This window comes from Oncorhynchus mykiss, chromosome 12 (genome assembly GCF_013265735.2).
Source record: "Oncorhynchus mykiss isolate Arlee chromosome 12, USDA_OmykA_1.1, whole genome shotgun sequence".
NCBI classification, from domain to species: Eukaryota; Metazoa; Chordata; class Actinopteri; order Salmoniformes; family Salmonidae; genus Oncorhynchus; species Oncorhynchus mykiss.
In genome coordinates this window covers 70,387,436-70,403,523 of record NC_048576.1, presented here as the reverse complement: position 1 = coordinate 70,403,523, position 16,088 = coordinate 70,387,436, and the positions used below count along the sequence as shown (strand labels likewise).

General features: G+C 46.8%; 1 protein-coding gene across 1 annotated transcript in view; it reads left to right on the top strand.

The window, feature by feature from the left end:
* LOC110538191 (inactive phospholipase C-like protein 2) overlaps positions 1 to 16,088 on the top strand; it is an 88,929-nt gene that overhangs the window by 61,390 nt on the left and 11,451 nt on the right. Inside the window, exons 3-4 of the mRNA XM_036938251.1 lie at positions 2,662 to 2,865; positions 5,389 to 5,464. Coding sequence (XP_036794146.1) covers positions 2,662 to 2,865; positions 5,389 to 5,464 — 280 coding nt within the window. The remainder of the gene's footprint in view (positions 1 to 2,661; positions 2,866 to 5,388; positions 5,465 to 16,088) is intronic.

The following is a 16,088-nucleotide window of genomic DNA, read 5'->3' as shown; positions in this document are numbered from 1 at the left end:
ACAACCACCTAAAAGGAAGTGATTCCCAATCCTTCCATAACAAAGCCATCACCTACTGGGAGATGAATCTGGAAATTTCCCCTAAGCAAGCTGACACATTGGAAAGAATTAACAAAAAAACTGAGCAAACTGGAATGCTTCTTTGGCAATAAACAGAGAGTACACAGTGGCAGAATACCTGACCACTGTGACTGACCCAAACTTAAGGAAAGCTTTGACTATGTACAGACTCAGTGAGCATAGCCTTGCTATTGAGAAAGAGAAGACAGGCTATATGCACACTGCCCGCAAAATGAGGGGGAAACTGAGCTGCACTTCCTAACCTCCTGCCAAATGTATGACCATATTAGAGACACGTATTTACCTCAGATTACACAGATCCACAAATAATTTGAAGACAAACCCAATTTCGATAAACTCCCATATCTACTCAGTGAAATACCACAGTGTGCCATCACAGTAGCAAGATTTGTGACCTGTTGCCACAAGAAACGGGCAACCAGTGAAGAACAAACACCTTTGTAAATACAACCCATATTTATGCTTATTTATATTCCCTTTCGTACATTAACTTAACTATTTGCACATCGTTACAACACTGTATATAGACATACTATGACATTTGAAATGTCTTTATTCTTTTGGAACTTCTGTGAGTGTAATGTTTACTGTTTCTGTTTATTTCACTTTTGTTTATTATCTACTTCACTTGCTTTAGCAATGTTAACATATGTTTCCCATGCCAATAAAGGCCTTGAATTGAATTGAGAGAGATTTAGAGAGAGAGAGAGAGAGAGAGAGAGAGAGAGAGAGAGAGAGAGAGAGAGAGAGAGAGAGAAATGCCTATGTATGTTTCCCTGCTGAGTGTTGACTGGAACACTGTAACAGGCAAGCAGGCAGACGGCCCCACACTCTGTTCCTGTGGCATGCGTTCCAGTAAAGGGCCTGCTGCCTTCACTCCCAACTCCAAACTGCAGTCCGGACAGTGAGAGAAAGAGATTAGAGAGAGAAACAAGAGAGGGGGGGAAAGAGAGAGAGAGAGGAAGAGAAAGAAAGGGAGAGAAAGAGAGAGGGGAACAAAAACAGCAGTGAAACCAGACACGCAGTTCTCATTTGGGGAATGTAATGTTGGAGGGGTGGAGGAAGGGATGAGGATAATTAAAGACAGTGGCTAACTGTTCTGTTTGGTTCTGTGGCCCTGTCTGCAGTCTGGATACAGTATGGAGTTTATAGAGCAACAACAACCACACACTCAGGTGCGTGTACTCACACAAACATACAGAGACAAACACAGGGGCGTGTACTCACAATAACATACAGAGACAGACACAGGGGCGTGTACTCACACAAATATACAGAGACAGACACAGGGGCGTGTACTCACACAAACATACAGAGACAGACACAGGAATGTACTATGCGCACACACAGGCACACAGAAACACACGCACGCATGCACAAACACTCACACTCTTCCGCAAACACACACACACTTGCACGTGCACACACACACACACACACATCTACACCTACACTACAGTGAGTAAACCTATACACATTCCCCATTCAACAGTAAAAGCCTCTCTCCTTGGCTGTGCTTCCTCAGCCGAGGGTGTTAATAGCTTTAGTTGAGGCTGTGTGTGCATACAGATGCCTATGTCCAGGAAGGTCGGCCCACAGCCATCCTCCAGGGGGAGAAAAGAGCCTTTCTCCTGGGCCGGAGGTCCTGCAGGGGACACAGCCCCGTTCCCACACTGCCTGGCCTACACTGCCTGGTTTGTTGACCGCTTCCCAAATACCATCACCACACACTCTTCCTCCCTCAGTCTGTTGTTTCTCACCCTCCTTCTTTTATTCTCTTTCCCTTTTTTCCCCCTCTTTTCCTCTTTGTCTTATGACTGGTTTTCCCCACTTGTCTCTCTTTCTCCCTCCCTCCCTTCTTCCTTCTCTATCCCTCTCTTCCCTCTCTTTCCTTCTCACTCTATCTTTCCAATTTTGGTCTCTGTCTTTCATCCCTCATTGCTTTTTTTCTTCCCCTGTTTATTTGGGTGGGCCAGTGAATGGTGATATATTGTGTGAATAGCCTGGTGGGCCCGAATCAGGGCTCAGATTCCCATGCTGGAGAGAACAATGCTGGGCTGTGATGTGAACAGTCACGCAGGGCTGGCGGTGCAGGCAGAGAGGCAGGCGTTGTGGCAGGGCCAGGCCAGGGGAAGTGAGAGGAGAGAGGCTGGGAGCAGAGCAAGGCCAGGCAGCCTGCGGTGGAGGCTCCAGGGCCGCGTTGCACCACTGAACAAGCAGGCTGTGATGTCATGGGAACCGCTAGGTTCACTAATGAACACAAACGCAATCAGGTCTGTTCTTTCTCTCCTGAGGTTTTCTCTGACCTGAGGAGAGTATCAGGATACGGTGGACAACATTTATCTCATATGTAGAGTACGGTCTTGTGGGACATTTTGGTCACAATGATTACTGGTTTTTAAGTTGCTGTGGTCAATGTAGTAATAATGGTAAACTTGGCCCATGATCACCATAGAATCAACAAGACATCCTCTCTGTGTTTGAATTGGACCTTGGGTCCGCTACCTTACAATCCCTTTCAATATTTACAGATTCCGTGATGCTAACCCTCATCCATGATCCTCTCTGTTTATTTACCAGAATGCCATGGTGTCGTTCAAGGAGCTGTGTGGTCTGACGCCGGCGGCCAACATGAAGCAGTGTATCCTGACCGTGTCCACGTGGCTGATGAACAGCGAGCGAGCGCTCAGGGTGACCGTGGACCTGAGTCAAGCCTACCCCACCATGGAGGCCCAAGGGCCCGTCCCCGAGCTGCTCCGCAAGGTCCTCAACGCCTACGACATGGTACGCTATAGCAGCACCACATAGGCATAACATGCACTGCAGAGCTACCACTCTGTTGAGGTCTATGTTGTATTCAGAGAGATACGCTTTGTGGGTAAATGCTGAACGAGTAATGCAAGCGCAACGTTCATTGACGGTTCATAGGCGTGTGAACGTTATTCACCAAAAAGGTGCTATGAAATGAAAAACACATCACAACCTGGTAATGTGACAAGCTACAACACCCCTGTGCACTATACAGTCTTTAAGAGTCTGTTGCACACTATGCCTTGAAATAATACTATCAGTGTAGGAAAATGTTATAAATTGTTAGCACATTATGACACAGCAAGGCAACATGCCACAGATGACCTCCACCACAGGGAGTGAACAAACCATTTCCTATAGCTACTGCAGCGCTGTGATAAGCACTAATTCATTCCGGAGCGGTTCGCCCTGCTGCGCTTCCGCGCGGCATCCCATCCCGCGCATGTGCCTCCCCAAGCCGTCACTCTCCATCCTGGCTGCTGTCTGATCTGTGATAACAACCAGCTTATTCATTATTCACCAGGCACCTACTGGTACAGGCCAACACAGGGGTGGTTAAAATCCCCCCCCCCCCCCCAGCGCTCAGAGCAAGTCAACACCCCACTATTCCACCCCCCTGATGGAGATTGGTTTGACCTATTGAACTGGGTCATCAGAGAGGAACTGTTGTGGTGTTGTAGCTACATGACATTACCGTTCATATCCCAGTCACTCCTATTGCCGACACCTAGAGTGCAACAACCTCATATAAGTTCCATGACTGAGACTCTAAATAGCTTTGTATTTTAATCAGCTTTCTCCCTCGGCATGCTTGTCTTTGAGTACCTCTTATGGCCCCGGTACATTACATTCACATGTGAAGGGCTTTAATGAAGAGCCTAAATGAAGGGCCTAAAAATAATTCCACTGCTGTTCCATTGCAACATTCCTGTGCTCCCAGCCTCCCAGCGTTAGCTAGCAGAGTTCCGACAGCTGAGGAGATGAATCTACAGTGAGGCTGAGTGTGTCTGAGACAGAGGCTGCCTGTCCTGAGCACAGGGTCTGTCAGCTGAGTGTTACTGTGTGCTTCCAAAGATTAGTCCATTGGCACATGCCCCAATCTCAAGAACAGAGGCTCCAGTGTGTGCTGGTGTGTGTGTGTGTGTGTGTGTGTGTGTGTGTGTGTGTGTGTGTGTGTGTGTGTGTGTGTGTGTGTGTGTGTGTGTGTGTGTGTGTGTGTGTGTGTGTGTACCAGCCCTAGCCATTAAGACATTAATGGTTGTCCTCACGTGGGCTGGTTGGACGCAGGCGCCGTAACCTAGGAGTGAACTGAGGATCAGCAGATTGGAACTCTGTGGTCAGCGCCCCTGAGGCCAGTCCAGAAAGACCCAGCTCAGCCTGAGCCAATGGGAGCCAGCCCCCTGTCCTGTCTGCTGACCAATATGATCCCAGAGCCAGTGGTCCTGTACCAGCCCACACACAGTGGCCTGCTTCTTGTCTCTGTGCTCTTAACTAAAGTGTGAAACTTCATTAGCGTTCTCCTGACCGCTGGGTCAGGCCAGCTGCTTCTCACTGTTCGTGGGAGGGAGAGGCTCTAAAAGCAGAAGGTTTTCAGATCAGGCCACAGCTAAAGCTGTAAGGCTGGCTCAATGCTTCCAGGAACACAGGTAGGGGACCAGATGGGGGCTGCATCACAAAATGGCACCCTATTCCCTATGTAGTGCACTACTTTTGGCCAGAGCCCAATGGGTCCTGGTCAAAAGTAGTACACTAAATATGGAACAGGGTGTCATTTAGGATGCAACCAGACTGTTCTCACCTCCTGTCCTCTACTGTGTCACCACATGATCAGGACTCTGTCATCAGTTGCTGTGTGTGTGTGTGTGTGTGTGTTATGTCTGACTGTGTGTGTGAGGGGGTGCATGTTTTTTGTCTTACTCTGTGTGTGTGTGGGGGGGTGCATGTGTTTTGTCTGACTCTGTGTGTGTGTGTGTGTGGGGGGGGGGGGGGGGGGGGGGGTGCATGTGTTTTGTCTGACTGTGTGTGTGTGTGTTTGTCTGTGTGTGGGTGCATGTGTTTTATTCTGACCGTGTGTGTGTGTGGGTGCATGTGTTTTGTCTGACTCTGTGTGTGGGTGTATGTGTTTTGTCTGTCTCTACCTCTGTGTGTGTGGGTGTGATTCCCAGGGTCTGGCCATAGCAGAGGGAGAAAAATGTTTGTAAAGAGCCAATGATCAAAGGACTTTGAGAAATGTTGACAATCTCTTCCATCGAATGTCTCTGAGAAGAATTTCCCTTTAGACTTTGTTATTCATTATTCCTATAGTATTCCCCCATGTTTGGCTACGTGTACATTCAATGATAATTCTGTGTGATTATTTTCTAAGAGGTAGTGTTTCCATTGTCCTGTTTAGCCATCTCTACAGTAGGACTCATGACATAAGACACAGGAATTGCTTGATGCTGTACGACCTCACTTCCTTTTGCATAATCTTGTCCCCTGTTTATTTCTCTATAGATGATTCAGACGAGCCGGACGCTGATTGAGTCAGCTGATGTGGTCTACTCCAAGCTTACACAAGCACAACGGGCAGGTAAGGCTTTGTAGTATTCACTTTACAGGTCAGCACAAACAGATCAAATCAAATCAAATCACATTTTATTTGTCACATACACATGGTTAGCAGATGTTAATGCGAGTGTAGCGAAATGCTTGTGTTTCTAGTTCCGACAATGCAGTAATAACCAACGAGTAATCTTTTTAAAAATGTTTTAAATTTTATATTTTACCCCCTTTTCTCCCAATTTCGTGGTATCCAATTGTTAGTAGCTACTAACAATTTCGTGGTATCCAAAGAGGCGAAGGTCGAAAGTAGTACAGGCTCGGTCGGGAGAGACGGAGGTCGAAAGTAGTACGGGCTCGGGAGAGACGGAGGTCGAAAGTAGTACAGGCTCGGTCGGGAGAGACAGAGGTCGAAAGTAGTACAGGCTCGGTCGGGAGAGACGGAGGTCGAAAGTAGTACAGGCTCGGTCGGGAGAGACGGAGGTCGAAAGTAGTACGGGCTCGGGAGAGACGGAGGTCGAAAGTAGTACAGGCTCGGGAGAGACAAAGGTCGAAAGTAGTACGGGCTCGGGAGAGACGGAGGTCGAAAGTAGTACGGGCTCGGGAGAGACGGAGGTCGAAAGTAGTACAGGCTCGGGAGAGACGAAGGTCGAAAGTAGTACGGGCTCGGGAGAGGCGAAGGTCGAAAGTAGTACAGGCTCGAGAGAGACGGAGGTCGAAAGTAGTACGGGCTCGGGAGAGACGGAGGTCGAAAGTAGTACAGGCTCGAGAGAGGCGAAGGTCGAAAGTAGTACGGGCTCGGGAGAGATGGAGGTCGAAAGTAGTATGGAGGCCCCAACAAATTCTTATTTTCAATGACTGGGCAGAACAACAGGTTACTAGTCCAACGCTCTAACCACTAGGCTACCCTGCCGCCCCAGTAGTTAACACCACTACTCTTATGATTAGTGCCATGGGAGCTTTAGTGACCACAGAGAGTCAGGACACCCATTTTAAAATCCCATCTGAAAGCCAGCACCCTACACAAGGCAATGACATATTCTATAACACCACTTCCAGCAGCATCTGGTCCGACCAGGACCAACCCTGCTTAGCTTCAGAGGCAAGCCAGCAGTGGAATGCAGGATGGAATGCTGCTGGCCCAGGAGATAGAAATACATGTGGGGATTTCATCATAGTCACTGTCATTGCTGTCGTCATCCAGTAATTGACCATTTATCTTCGTGGACTCAGCCCTGGGTAGTTAACACGTCAGTCGGCATGTGAATTCACTCACCGAGCAAGACGGCATTGAATGGAACAAGAGGAGTGAATAAACTGAGTGAATAAAGAGGACAGGGAGGACAGTAATAGATAGAAAGATAGGATGAGGGAGAGAATGGAGGCAGGGGATCGTCAATGCTGTTTCTTTTTTTGAATGGCTTGTGGACAATCGCGGTGACTAAGGCTTTTGGTGTGTGGTTGTAATTGACTATAATGAGATCTTTTAAGTGCAAAATGGCTCCTAATTAGGGGGCCAATGATTGTCTTTCTCCTGGCTCCCCATCCTCTGCGCGGGGCTGTAATTGCAGGTTGCCCCCACTGCAATACTGAGCGACTGCAGACAGAAAGTCGGCTGCAGACAGACAGCACTCCTAAATGGTAGAGAAGATAAGATGAAGATGCATCAGGATTCCTGATTTATCCTCATTATGTTTGTTTACCTACAGTATTTGTGCCTGCCCGCCTCTGAAGGCGAGACATAACACAGATAGTACATCTGCACTTGTAAGCCCATGGATATTAAACAGATGCACGTAAACCAGCAGCGAGGGCACATGTGTACACCTCCTAACGTTTTTATTTGGACAGTGAAGCAGCCTGTAGGGAGGAGGTCAGAGACCTGGCAGTGTGGTGCCAGGAAAACAACCTCTCCCTCAACGTCAGCAAGACAAAGGGGCTGATCGAGGGCTACAGGAAACGGAGGGGCGAGCACGCCCCCATCCACATCGGTGGGGCTGTAGTGGAGCGGGTCGAGAGTTTCAAGTTACCTCCACATCGCTAAGTAATTAACATGGTTCACACACACCAACACAGTTTTGAAGAGGGCACTACAACTTCCCTTCCCCCTCGGGAGGCTGAAAAGATTTGGCCTGGGCCCTCAGATCCTCCAAAAGTTCTACAGCTGCACCGTTGAGAGCATCTTGACTGGCTACATCACCGCTTGGTACGGCAACTGCAAGGCACCCGACCGCAAGGCACTACAGAGGGTGGTGAGTACGGCCCAGTACATCACTGGTGTCAAGCTCCCTGCCATCCAGGACCTCTATACCAGGTAGTGTCAGAGGAAGGCCCAACAAATTGTCAAAGACTCCAGCTTTGTTACAGAGGCATAAATATCACCCCCTGGTAATGGTGAGAGGTTCGCATGTCTTGGGGGTATGATCTTTGACATTGTAACTTTCTCATCATTATTCACAATTCATTCAGGATTATCTGTAATCATGGTAGTATCCACATTCATTTATTAGTGTTTAGAAACATATTCTATTCTTATTTACAATGCAAGTGACTCCAAAATAACACAATACATTATTTACCATTCATTTCTATTGGGCACAGCGTAATCCAAAACACAACTTAAACAAACGGCAAATGCATCCAACAACTTTGTTGTCACAAGCTTGATGTAATCATTGCGTGCTAAGAATATGAGACCAAAGGCAAACATTTGGACTAAATTGAAGACACTGTAAGTGAATTTGTCCAAATACGTATGACTCGATACATAAAGTGCATTGACCAGTTGCCGGAGAGGAAGGAAACCACTCAGGGATTTCACCATGAGGCCAACGGTGACTTTAAACAGTTACAGAGTTTAATGGCTGTGATAGGAGAAAACTGAGGATGGATCAACAACATTGTAGTTACTCCACAATACTAACCTAAATGACAGAGTGAAAAGGAGGAAGCCTGTACAGAGTCAAATTATTCAAAAACATGCATCCTGTTTGCAATAAGGCACTAAAGTAATACTGCAAAAAAAAGTGGCAAAGAAATTAACTTTGTCCTGAATACAAAGTGTTATGTTTGGGGCAAATCCAACACAACACATCACTTAGAACAACTTTCATATTTTCAAGCATGGTGGTGGCTGCATCATGTTATTAGTATGCTTGTCATCTGCAAGGACTAGTGTGTTTTTGGGGGGATAAAAAGAAACAGAATAGAGCTAAGCACAGGCAAAATCCAAGAGGAAAAGCTGCTTTCCAACAGACACTGGGAGACAAATTCATCTTTCAGCAGGACAATTACCTGAAACACAAGGCCAAATATACACTGGAGTTGCGTACCAAGACACCATTGAATGTTTCTAAGTGGCCTAGTTACAGTTTTGACTTAAATCGGCATGAAAATCTATGGCAAGACATGAAAATGGGTGTCTAGCTATGAATGAACAAGCAACTTGACAGAGCTTGAATAATTTCAAAATATATATAATGTGCAAATATTGTACAATCCAGGTGTGCAAAGCCCTTAGAGACTTACCCAGAAAGACTCACAGCTGTAATCGCTGCCAATGGTGATTCTAACATGTATCGACTCAGGTGTGTGAATACTTATGTAAATTAGATATTTCTGTATTTAATTTTCATTAAAAGTGCAAAATATTCTAAAAACATGTTTTCAGTTTGCCATTATGGGGTATTCTGTGTATATTTGTGCAGGAAAAATATATACATTTCATCCAGTTTTTTATTCAGTCTGTAACAACAACGTGGGAATAAATCAAGGGGTTTGAATACTTTCCGAAGGAACTGTATATATACAGTGCCTTGCGAAAGTATTCGGCCCCCTTGAACTTTGCGACCTTTTGCCACATTTCAGGCTTCAAACATAAAGATATAAAACTGTATTTTTTGTGAAGAATCAACAACAAGTGGGACACAATCATGAAGTGGAACGACATTTATTGGATATTTCAAACTTTTTTAACAAATCAAAAACTGAAAAATTGGGCGTGCAAAATTATTCAGCCCCCTTAAGTTAATACTTTGTAGCGCCACCTTTTGCTGCGATTACAGCTGTAAGTCGCTTGGGGTATGTCTCTATCAGTTTTGCACATCGAGAGACTGAAATTTTTTCCCATTCCTCCTTGCAAAACAGCTCAAGCTCAGTGAGGTTGGATGGAGAGCATTTGTGAACAGCAGTTTTCAGTTCTTTCCACAGATTCTCGATTGGATTCAGGTCTGGACTTTGACTTGGCCATTCTAACACCTGGATATGTTTATTTTTGAACCATTCCATTGTAGATTTTGCTTTATGTTTTGGATCATTGTCTTGTTGGAAGACAAATCTCCGTCCCAGTCTCAGGTCTTTTGCAGACTCCATCAGGTTTTCTTCCAGAATGGTCCTGTATTTGGCTCCATCCATCTTCCCATCAATTTTAACCATCTTCCCTGTCCCTGCTGAAGAAAAGCAGGCCCAAACCATGATGCTGCCACCACCATGTTTGACAGTGGAGATGGTGTGTTCAGCTGTGTTGCTTTTACGCCAAACATAACGTTTTGCATTGTTGCCAAAAAGTTAAATTTTTGTTTCATCTGACCAGAGCACCTTCTTCCACATGTTTGGTGTGTCTCCCAGGTGGCTTGTGGCAAACTTTAAACGACACTTTTTATGGATATCTTTAAGAAATGGCTTTCTTCTTGCCACTCTTCCATAAAGGCCAGATTTGTGCAATATACGACTGATTGTTGTCCTATGGACAGAGTCTCCCACCTCAGCTGTAGATCTCTGCAGTTCATCCAGAGTGATCATGGGCCTCTTGGCTGCATCTCTGATCAGTCTTCTCCTTGTATGAGCTGAAAGTTTAGAGGGACGGCCAGGTCTTGGTAGATTTGCAGTGGTCTGATACTCCTTCCATTTCAATATTATCGCTTGCACAGTGCTCCTTGGGATGTTTAAAGCTTGGGAAATCTTTTTGTATCCAAATCCGGCTTTAAACTTCTTCACAACAGTATCTCGGACCTGCCTGGTGTGTTCCTTGTTCTTCATGATGCTCTCTGCGCTTTTAACGGACCTCTGAGACTATCACAGTGCAGGTGCATTTATACGGAGACTTGATTACACACAGGTGGATTGTATTTATCATCATTAGTCATTTAGGTCAACATTGGATCATTCAGAGATCCTCACTGAACTTCTGGAGAGAGTTTACTGCACTGAAAGTAAAGGGGCTGAATAATTTTGCACGCCCAATTTTTCAGTTTTTGATTTGTTAAAAAAGTTTGAAATATCCAATAAATGTCGTTCCACTTCATGATTGTGTCCCACTTGTTGTTGATTCTTCACAAAAAAATACAGTTTTCTATCTTTATGTTTGAAGCCTGAAATGTGGCAAAAGGTCGCAAAGTTCAAGGGGGGCGAATACTTTCGCAAGGCACTGTATATATACAATATTCAGAATGAACTGTGGATGGAATGAAAAACATCCATATGTTAACAGAACCAGGCAGAGACAGACTGAAGACACACTCTATGGTAAAGCTAGTGTGTGTGTGTGTGTGTGTGTGTGTGTGTGTGTGTGTGTGTGTGTGTGTGTGTGTGTGTGTGTGTGTGTGAGAGAGAGAGAGAGAGAGAGAGAGAGAGTGTGTAAGAGTGAAACTGAGATGGTTGGGGGGACTTTCAAAGAATTCAGCAGACACTGAAGCAACATGCGAGTCTGCACCACACAGGCCTCCCCTCAGTCACTCAGTAGCAGACTCATGCCCATGCCCAGCCACCTCCATGTGGGCAGCACCATGTCCCTGTGCCAGTGTCGTGCTTCCCGTATACCCAGGAATGGAGCATGAAAGCTGGGCTTGAATCAGAATGCACTCCCCCGCTCCTCCATAGAACAGACCCATAAGAAGCCCTGGGCTAAGTATGGCTAACCCCACCAGTAACTACACAGCTATACATTCACACAGCTGTGTCAGTAGTGGGATGTCAAGGGGTGGGTTATGTAATAAGAAAACATTGGGGATGGGGAAACAGGAAAATAGAACCCCCTAGGGGCCCTCAGCCTCATGCCAAACATAACACTTTCTCTAACACCCAGCTCCCTCCCTCACCCTCCTCCACCCCAGCCTTCACCCAGCCCAGTCCTAAAAAGACATGTCCTGCAGCCCTCCCATGCCTCTGCATCCCAGCTCATGCTTTCTGACAAGGGGGCTGTTTTGGTATTGCTTGGCCAGACGGAACAAAATGGAATGGAAAAAGGAGCGAAAGAGCTACAAACACAGGAAGCTGAAGCGGCTTTATGTTCCTGTGACACACATGGCTGGGCTCTCAGCAGCCCCACGGAGACACGACATGTGGGTTTGTGCCCATAGGCGACGTTGTTGCCGGTGATGTCTGGTGAGGACCTGCCTTACAACGTCGCCTACAAGCCCTCAGTCCAGCCTCTCTCAGCCTATTGCAAACAGTCTGAGCACTGATGGAGGGATTGTGCATTCCTGGTGTAACTCGGGCTGTTGTTGTTGCCATCCTGTACCTGTCCCGCAGGTGGGATGTTCGGCTGTACCGATCCTGTGCAGGTGTTGTTACACGTGGTCTGCCACTGAGAGGATCAGCTGTCCGTCCTGTCTCCCTGTAGCGCTGTCTAAGGCGTCTCACAGTATGGACATTGCAATTTATTGTCCTGGCTACATCTGCAGTCCTCATGCCTCCTTACAGCATGCCTAAGGAACGTTCACGCGGATGAGCAGGGACCCTGGGCATCTTTCTTTTGGTGTTTTTCAGAGTCCGTAGATAGGCCTCTTTAGTGTCCTAAGTTTTCATAACTGTGACCTTAATTGCCTACCGTCTGTAAGCCGTTAATGTCTTAACGACCGTTCCACGGTGCATGTTCATTAATTGTTGATGGTTCATTGAACAAGCATTGGAAAATGTGTTTAAATCCATTATAATGAAGATCTGTGAGGTTATTTGGATTTTTACGAATTATCTTTGAAAGACAGGGTCCCGAAAAAGGGCTGTTTCTTTTTTAGTTTATGTGGCAGAGAAAACGGCACTCTGTTTGAATGCTTACTCTCTCTGTCCTCCTTCCTCCACCCCCTCTCTGTGATCATTATGCCCAGCCATTATTGCTTCTAATCAATTTAATTTGGGAAGTAGCGCTGATGTGGAGAGAGAGAGAGAGAGAGAGAGAGAGAGAGAGAGCGAGAGAGAGAGAGAGAGAAAACAAGATGTCCCCGCTAACTCCTCTCTGCATGCAGAGGTGCCTGCCTGATGAGCCCCCAGGGCTCACCACAACACAGACCGCACCAATGATCGACCACACAGGCATCTGTGACATACGTTCTGGTGCACATATATGTGGCTGTGTGCACAAGTGACTGCATGAATGTGTGTGGACGTGCATACATGTTGCTTTTCATAACATACACATCATGTATATACCCCTAGAACTGCTTATTCAAATCCTGCGATCATGTTTAAGAGAACCACGGAATTCATATCACCAGTTTTAATGGGCTTTTCCAGCCCTGGCACCAGAGGGACAGCAGCAGTAGACTGGCGTTAGCTAGCGTGGGTATAGGGCAGGAGGACTGATGGAGGGAGGAGGAGGTAGGAGGCACAGGCTGCATGGACATGGCTATGTTTATTTATTGATATTCCTTCCTCCCTTCCCCCTCTCTGTCCCTTGGTGAGATTCTCCGCCTCCTCTGGCTGTGTTGGTATGGTTAGCAGCCTCTCACCATGGATCCCATTACCATGGAAATGCAGGGGATAAAGAGATCCCTGTCTTTTCATAGTCAATGCCGCTGTTCTGGACAGAGAGAATCCCATTCTCTGCGGTGTCCTGGGATGAAATCCGGCTTTGGCTGATCCCTCCCTCGCAGCACACCACTCGTAATAAATAAATGAAGCTCGGCTCGGAGCCTCTCTTTTTTGATTTCTGTTACTCTCTCGTGGTTCTGCCCTTTTCTCCATTCTGTTTATTTCTCTCGTTAGCCCTGTTTTGTCACTCCTCTTTTGCTCTATTTTACTACTCTTATCTCTCCCCCTGTTTCTCTCCCCGCCTTGGGCGGCAGGTAGCCCAGTGCTTAAAGTGTTGGGCCAGTAACCGAAAGGTTGCTGGATCAAATCCCCAAGCTAACAAGGTAAAAATCTGTCAGTCTGCCCCTGAGCAAGGCAGTTAACCCACTGTTCCACGGGCGCCAAAGACGTGGAAGTTATGGCAGCCCCCCCGGGGCACCTCTCTGATTCAGAGGGGTTGAGTTAAATGCGGAAGACACATTTCAGTTGAATGATTTAAACTGCATTCAACCCCCTTTCCCTATGTGTATATGGAGCATAGGTGTGTGTAGGTGCATAGCGGGAACATCTTCTTGTGTGTCTCTCTCTGAGCACGACCCAGCACTGACATGCCCGTCTCTCTCTCACTCTCTCTCTCTCTCTCCACACGAGAAGCAAAGCGTGAGACTCAGCCGTGATAGAGTAGAGTATGCCCTAGGGGTGCATTACTTGAAGTGACAGTTAAAAATGACAAGTGTGCCACCGGAGGGGAACAGGACAATTGGGTAATGAAATGGTCTGAGAGGCTGTGTGCCACAAGGTTCCTCAAGCTGAGGGATGGGCCCGGAGAAAAATGTAAACACTCTTAAAGTCATAGACAGAGCTATGGATGCAAGGACTGACCATCCAATATGTATATAAAAAATAGATTTTTAAGCATGTTTTGAGGCTATGCAGAGTTTGTTTACATGTATAATGCTTACAAACATTGGTAAAACAAGCTTATATTTTGGGTTCTGATTGGACTTGACAATTGAACTAAGCTCATTTCTATGTTATATTCTTCAAGAATGAACGGGTACATATATAAATATTTATAAATTCATAAATCCAAAAATGGATGTAGCAACTGCAGATCTCCCCTTTTAAGAACTGAGTCTGACACCTTTACTTTTGGTTTTGTTGTGAATATATAGGAGTTAAATGAATGGGTTGAGGTCCAGGATATGATATCTCACTGATTCATTTCACTGACAGCTCGTGGAAACACGGTACAAAAATATTAAACCATCAAGTAAATGGGAACAGAACAGCTTAATATAACAACAGTGATTATTATCACTTTGAAAGAACGGGCAGTAGAGTAAGCCAGGCGAGAGAGAGATGGGCAGATGAGTGGATGGATGGATGAGAGGAGAGCGTGTCAGAAGGCTGGGCACAGAGAGAGAGATGGGCAGATGAGTGGATGGATGGATGAGAGGAGAGCGTGTCAGAAGGCTGGGCACAGAGAGAGAGATGGGCAGATGAGTGGATGGATGAGAGGAGAGGAGAGCGTGTCAGAAGGCTGGGCACAGAGAGAGAGATGGGCAGATGAGTGGATGGATGGATGAGAGGAGAGCGTGTCAGAAGGCTGGGCACAGAGAGAGAGATGGGCAGATGAGTGGATGGATGGATGAGAGGAGAGCGTGTCAGAAGGCTGGGCACAGAGAGAGAGATGGGCAGATGAGTGGATGGATGGATGAGAGGAGAGCGTGTCAGAAGGCTGGGCACAGAGAGAGAGATGGGCAGATGAGTGGATGGATGGATGAGAGGAGAGCGTGTCAGAAGGCTGGGCACAGAGAGAGAGATGGGCAGATGAGTGGATGGATGGATGAGAGGAGAGCATGTCAGAAGGCTGGGCACAGAGAGAGAGATGGGCAGATGAGTGGATGGATGGATGAGAGGAGAGCGTGTCAGAAGGCTGGGCACAGAGAGAGAGATGGGCAGATGAGTGGATGGATGGATGAGAGGAGAGCGTGTCAGAAGGCTGGGCACAGAGAGAGAAAGAGAGAAATGACCTCTGTCTGGAAACGTATTGTTGTTCACCGTTATTATTGTTGTTGTTCGTATCACGCCCAGGTGCTATTTATAACCCCTGGATGCCCCAGTTACACTACTGCTCAGAAGCAGCTCACTAATAATATCTTTCTCTCTTTCCCTCTCTTGTTATGTTCTCCATGGCCTCTCGGGCTAGGGTGATTCTCAGCCACTGAACTGTGGTGGTGTGTGTGGTTTTATGGGCGTGTGCCTGTCAAGGGGGGGCTCTGCAGGAGGAATGGAGAAATGGGTGTGCCAATGTGTGCCATGGGGAACCGGAATGGTGATGGCATACTTTGTTGAGGGGACTTTTTAAGTGGAGCACACAACATGAAGGGTAGGGACATGTCTTTGTAGTGGGAAGTTGCTCTGTATTTAGACTTTATCCTCAAACTCTGAAAAAGTGTCCAGGGAAGCAGATGTACTCAGCATTACAGTAGCTGTGTAATGTAGAAGTCAGTGTCAATCCAGTGGTAGATGATCTGGACAGTGGACAGATTTACTGTACAGTACAGGCCATGGTACCATCCAGGGTGGTGATGGTACAGTACACCCTACAAGCCATGGGACTGTCCAGGGTGGTGATGGTACAGTACACCCTACAAGCCATGGGACTGTCCAGGGTGGTGATGGTATAGTACACCCTACAGGCCATGGGGCTGTCCGGGGTGATGATGGTATAGTACACCCTACAGGCCATGGGACCGTCCGGGGTGGTGATAAAGTACACCCTACAGGCCATGGGACCGTCCGGGGTGGTGATGGTATAGTACACCCTACAGGCCATGGGGCCATCTGGGGTGGTATTGGTACAG